Source organism: Benincasa hispida, chromosome 9 (assembly GCF_009727055.1).
Source record: "Benincasa hispida cultivar B227 chromosome 9, ASM972705v1, whole genome shotgun sequence".
In the NCBI taxonomy this organism is placed as follows: domain Eukaryota; kingdom Viridiplantae; phylum Streptophyta; class Magnoliopsida; order Cucurbitales; family Cucurbitaceae; genus Benincasa; species Benincasa hispida.
Window position 1 is genome coordinate 45,245,235 of NC_052357.1, and position 6,088 is coordinate 45,251,322.

The 6,088-nt window shown below is 38.3% G+C and overlaps 1 protein-coding gene across 4 annotated transcripts in view; it reads left to right on the top strand.

Annotated features, from left to right (window-relative positions):
* The window catches only part of LOC120085938 (transcriptional adapter ADA2-like), a 19,211-nt gene extending 13,376 nt beyond the window's left edge, over positions 1-5,835 (top strand). For all 4 annotated transcript variants that reach the window (XM_039042265.1, XM_039042266.1, XM_039042269.1 and 1 more), the window contains 3 exons: positions 3,660-3,870; positions 4,423-4,719; positions 5,456-5,835. In XM_039042265.1, the coding sequence (XP_038898193.1) occupies positions 3,660-3,870; positions 4,423-4,719; positions 5,456-5,647 (700 nt within the window). In that variant the 3' untranslated portion in view covers positions 5,648-5,835. The remainder of the gene's footprint in view (positions 1-3,659; positions 3,871-4,422; positions 4,720-5,455) is intronic.
* Positions 5,836-6,088: the final 253 nt, after the last annotated feature.

Below are 6,088 nucleotides of genomic sequence, written 5' to 3' on the forward strand. Positions count from 1 at the left end.
CAAGGAGTTTACGTGGAAAACCCTAATTCAGGGAAGAAAAACCACGGTAGAAAAGAACTTATTATTTTTATGTCTTGTTTACAATAGACCCAACCTTAGATATAAATAGAATAATGTGAAACCCTAATTTAGCAAATATAGTAAAAAGACAAAAATGCCCTTAGGGCTAATTTAACATATTTCAACAGATAGTAACATTTGTACCCATGCTGATGAAGATGGTACCCTACAAAGACGCATTTCTGAGTACGAGGGGGTAAACTTGGTGTGATTAGGACCATGGATATGGACAAACACAACACACCCAAACACTCGAAGTGGTACATTAGAAATTAGACGATTATTGGGGTAGGACTCCTTGAAACATTCCAGGGAGTTTGAAACTTTAAGACATGGGAAGGCATCCAATTTATCAAATGAGCCGCTGTTAAAACAACATCTCCCCATAAGTAGGAAGGAAGTAAAGTTGACAACATAAGGGAGCGAGCGACCTCGACAAGGTGACGGTTTTTTCATTCATCTACCTCATTTTGTTGAGGAGTATACGCACACGAACTCTAATGGACAATCCCTTTCGAGGCTAGGAATTCCCAAAAAGACTTATTGAAAAACTCCCGACCATTATCACTCTGAAGGATAGCAATTTTTGTGTCGAACTGGGTTTCTACAGTAGTATAGAACTGTTGAAAAACCGATGAGACATCATACTTATCGGTGAGAAGGAAGACCCAAGTTAGCCTAGTGTGATCATCAATGTAGGTTACAAACCAGCTTTTGCCAATAGAGGTAGTAACTGGTGAAGGACCCCAAACATCACTATGGAAGAGTGTGAATGGCTTGGAAGGCTTATAAGGCTGAGAGCTCAGCAAGACACGAGGTTGTTTAGCCCGAATACACACATCACAAGTCAAAGTAGAAATATTAACATGGTGAAATAGATGGGGAAATAAATATTTCATATAATGAAAACTAGGATGTCCGAGACGATAATGCCATAACATGTAATCTTTTCCAGAAGTAGAAAAACATGATGAAAGTAAACTAGTCCTATCACATATCCTAGAAGAAGTATCTTCAGTAAGGAAATAGAGTCCTCTGTCATGCCGGACAGTGCCAATCGTTGTCCCCGAGCTCAGATCCTAAAAAACATCGGGTGAGAAAGTGATCTGACATTTCAAATCTCTTGTAATCTTACTAACAGATAATAGATTATAGGAGATTTTAGGAACATGCAACACATCTTGTAGAGTTAAATCCCTCAAAAGGAGAAAAATGGCATTTCCCAGCCATATGAGCGAAAGATCCATCAACAATTCTGATTCTCTCATTTCCAGCACTTGGACAATAAGAAATAAACTGGTCAGAGGAGCCAATTAAGTGGTCATTAGCTCCGTCGAAAAATTCTTCAGAATCCACAACTTGCTACCATCTGATACTAACAAGCCAAAAGAATTTTGAATCGTAACCTCGACTGGGCCAATCGCGTCTCACACCACAGCACGGAGTTATTTTGGGTTAGTCTCTGATGTTGAGTCTGAGACCTCCATTTTGCTTGACTGCACTTTGCCCTTGCTCGTCCAGAATCCTGTACTGACACCGTTACCATTGGTGTGCACGACCTGCAGCTTCCAGCACTGGTCTTTGGTGTTGCTCGGCTGCTTACGTTCTTAAATGAAAACAAATCAATTGACAGAATCAGGTCATATTATATAGCACTAGACTTGTCTTCCTTCGAGCGCGGGATTTCAAAGATAAACTTCCCATCAGGAAAATGGTATTGGACGATTGTCACCCAATATTCGGCTTCGTAACAGCATCGAACTTAGAGTTTCGGCCCAGCCCAAGAAAATAATAGACACAGTCAATTTTCTCAGACTTGAAGTGTTGGTACTCCCCCACACGTCGACAATTCCCATAACACATCTCGCCCGACATAGGTCCATCTCTTGCAGAGAAGAGACACACTTGTTGAAGTAAGTTGTAACGTCCATTGTTCTCCTATACTTGCATTCGTAACTTGTTTGCGTAAAGTATAGGCGGGAAGCATTTTGTCGTTTGGAATACAACTCCTAACAACCTCCCAAATATCCTGCGCAGTGGTAGCATATAGTAGAGGTTTACTGGATCTGAGCTCCATACTACTATTAAAACAATCGGAGTAAGGAATCCTCCCCCTTTCAGATATGTTCTTGGGGTCACCTGGTCTCGAGTCGGTATTTCGCTCGTCAAGTAGTCCGAATTTAGTGGACCTCGAGGGCCATTTTAAAGATTGAGACCATGAAAAATAATTGTGACCATTTAATTTTTCCTTCAATAATAAAGCCTGTAGAATTTCCCATAGCCCCAAAAAATAAATTTGCGGTAGGTAAAGCAAGGAAAGAGATTAGTAAACCGGTAGATTGGAAGGGAGTCTGACTGGACACTTGGGGTCGTTCCAAGAGCTTCTCCGAGGGCAGCTATTGTTGCTAAACAGATTTGTCTTACTGTTTAATCTGAAGTTGAAATTGGGTAAATTGATCTTGGATTGTTACTGCTTGACCTCGAGGGTAGTGAGATGATGACTCCCCAACTTTAAACCCACCAACCATATGAGACGACTGACCAGGCTACTGCTCAAGTTCGGGTTGAACGAAGGGTTTCTACTGTCGGCGCTGGGGTGGTACCGTGACTAGGGTTGGCTCTAGCAGGGTGGAAGGCACAGCTTGCGTCGGCTGGAATTAGGCTGCTGTTGCGGCTGGATCCAACTCGTCAGAAGGGTTGCGCCCGTGGCTGTGACCCTCGATCGAAGGCTACACTTGGATCGCGTGGATTCGCGCTCTTTTGATTTCTGGCATGCTGTGGGCTGTGGGATCGGTTTTATCTAGCGGCTTCCGGCTGCCAGGCATTCTCTGCTGCCGGTCGGACTCCAACCATCTGAGGCGCGTCATGAATACCTGCTCCGGTTGGCTGGTCAGGTCTGTGGAGATGTGGAAGAACCATTTGAAAATACCGTTCTATGGCGTTCTGCACGAGAATGGCTATATTGGTGCCGTTGTTGTCAACTAATGGCACTTGTGACTCCTGTTGGGTTTTCTTCAATGGTGGCCAGGGTTTCGTCTCCATCCTCTGATACCATGATGAAAAAGAAAGAGAGGAGAGAAAAAGGGCACACAGATTTACGTGGAAAACCCTAGTACAGGGAGAGAAAACCACGATATAGAATTTTCATATTAGAATTGATACATAGGATACAAGGAAACTTCACGTATAAATAGAAAAGTAGGAAACCCTAGAGTATTTTAAAAAGACAAAAATACCCCAAGGTACAAATCCTACTTTCAACCCATTATTTTGTCTTCTATGACCTATAGGCAGGTATTCCCTTTATACAAATAACAGGTGGATAACAGGTGGATCATTTGCAGGAGAATCTTGATACTCCAATTTCAAAATATAAGTATAATAAAAGCAACTACGTTAGCATTATCATAGTCATTACCATTTTAGGAGTGGTTATGTTGTTAATGTAAAGCAATTGTTATCCAAAGACCAAAGCATTAATATTGTTATCCTAATTAGTTTCTTCTACTGTGTATACACTTTGTAATGCAGATATTTTGTCAATCTTTGTTATTGATCATTAATCATCTAGATTTATATGCATTTGGACCTTTTGGCAGGCTTGATGAAAGGAAACGCAGGAAGGATTTCATATTGGACAGAGATCTACTTTTCTCTGACCCATTTGAAAAACATTTATCTCCTGAAGAGAGGGAAATATGTCAGCCTTACAAGGTCTTCATGCGGTTCCACTCCAAAGAAGACCATGAAGAGCTTCTCAAGAATCTAATTGAAGAACATCGCATTGTGAAGAGAATACAAGAACTCCAGGTTTAGTTGACTAGTTGCCTTTTAAATTATGCAGCTGCTTGGTGCAATTAATTCACTAGTGGTTCTATTTGGAAAGAGAAATAATCAGGCAATAATCAATACCGACAAAAATGATGTTTATAGTAAGGAAGATCCATCGACTTTACAAATCATGAGGGTTCTAGTCCCTCTATCCCCAAAACAATAGAAAGGCCCATTATATAATTTATCTAAATGGAATTGTTGATAAAGGATATACAACGGAAAGTACAAGGGGCATGTAAATATTCATTTAGATTTGGAGTCTTTCTTGTTAGCTAGTATTTAGACTTCTTTGGTGGACCTTTTTTCTTCATGCCCTTGAAAGCTCGGTTTGGGTTACTGCATAGCTGGGCAGCAGGTTATTGTTCATATCACAAAGGGGACAAAAGGCTGAAACAGTCTAGAATTGAAGATGATATGTTTATGTTTCATATGATCGAAATTTCTTGTTTCAAACTACTTTACATCATCCTATTCTAGGTAACTCTCTATTGTATGATTTGACTAATGTGGTACATCTTGAAAGTATAGGAAGCTCGAGCTGCTGGGTGTCGAACAATTGTTGAATCAAATAGATTTCTTGATCAGAAAAGGAAAGGAACCAGAGAGAGTAGCAAGAGGGTTAAGGAAAATAGTCAAGCTGTTCCAAGTGAAGTATCAAATCATCTCAAAGGAGAATATGATGACAATCCCAGGGGCAATGTAAAGGAATCTCCAAGATCGCAAGGCAGCGGCAAGGAACCATCTTCAGCAACAACGTGGATTTCAAGCTCGGTTCACGATTGGGACATTTCGGGATTTGCAGGCGCCGATTTACTATCTGAAATGGTGAGAATTTTCTCCTCTCTTCCATACTTCTCTTATTGGACATTGGTTCTCTCCTTGGCTATGACATCGCTGCCCTAAACTTTAAGGTTTCGTTTGGTAACACTCATTCCATCTCTAACTTTCTTGCTTTGTAATCTACTTTTTACCTATGTTTTCAAAAACTAATTCAAATTTTGAAAACTAAAAAAATAGGCCTCATTAATTATTTTGCTTTTGGTTTTTGGTTTTTGAAAATTAAAAATATTTCCTCTCCATTTCTTATAATGATTTGCATCTTTCTTTAGATATAATAGTTGAATTCTTAGTCAAATTCCAGAAACAAAAATAAGTTTTTAAAAGCTACTTTTTTTAGTTTTCAAAATTTAGCTTGGTTTTTTAAACCATTGGTAAATAGGCAATAACAAATGAAGAAATTTGGAGGTAAAAATAGTGTCTATAGACTTAATTGTCAAAAACAAAAAATAAAAATCCAAATGGTTACCAAACAGGGGGTTAGTTTTTAAAAGCTTGTTTTTGTTTTTGGAATTTGGCTAAGATTTCAACTCTGATACTTAAAAAATATGCAAACCATTTATGTTTTAAAAAAAAAAAACTCAAAACAGAAAACGAAGTGGTTGCCAAACAAGACCTTTGGCATATGACTAGCATAACTCAGCTGCCATATTTAACTCAAGAGAAGCTAACCAATTACGACTGCAGTTAACTGTTTTAATCGTTTTTCGACGTCTTCATGTAGGAGAGGCAACTTTGCTGTGAGATCAGAATATTACCAGCTCATTATCTGAAAATGGTGGATATCATATCAGTTGAGATGTTAAAGGGCAGTGTTACTAAGAAATCTGATGTCCATGGTCTGTTCAAGGTGGATCCAAGTAAGATAGATAGAGTATATGATATGGTTGTGAAAAAGGGAATTGCTCAATCATGATTGTGAGAGAGAATCCTTAAGGTTTAAAACCCACCTGTACAGTTTTTGTTTTCGTTAAAACCATATAATGCAATAATTTGAAAGCTGCAACTCTTTCTTTCCTTGTTGAGTTCAACAATTAAGTGTGAAGATTGAAACATCTGTTGATAATCGGTGTCTCATTTACTAAGCTATGTTTTAATCGACAACTCTTAGCTTTTTTTTTTTTTTCTTTTGTTTTTTCACTTTTATCATGAGAAACGGCATTTTAGTGTTTGTAATTTTTGTTGTTCAGATATAGTGCATATAATTTTACTAAATCTTTAGATTTACTTTTTTTTTCTTTTTAATCGAAATTGATTAAATAATAATAATAATTTTTATTGGAACATATTTTCAAAATTTATAAAGAAAATGTTGGTCTTGATTGATAATATGCTGATAGCTGGGACTAAATTTAAG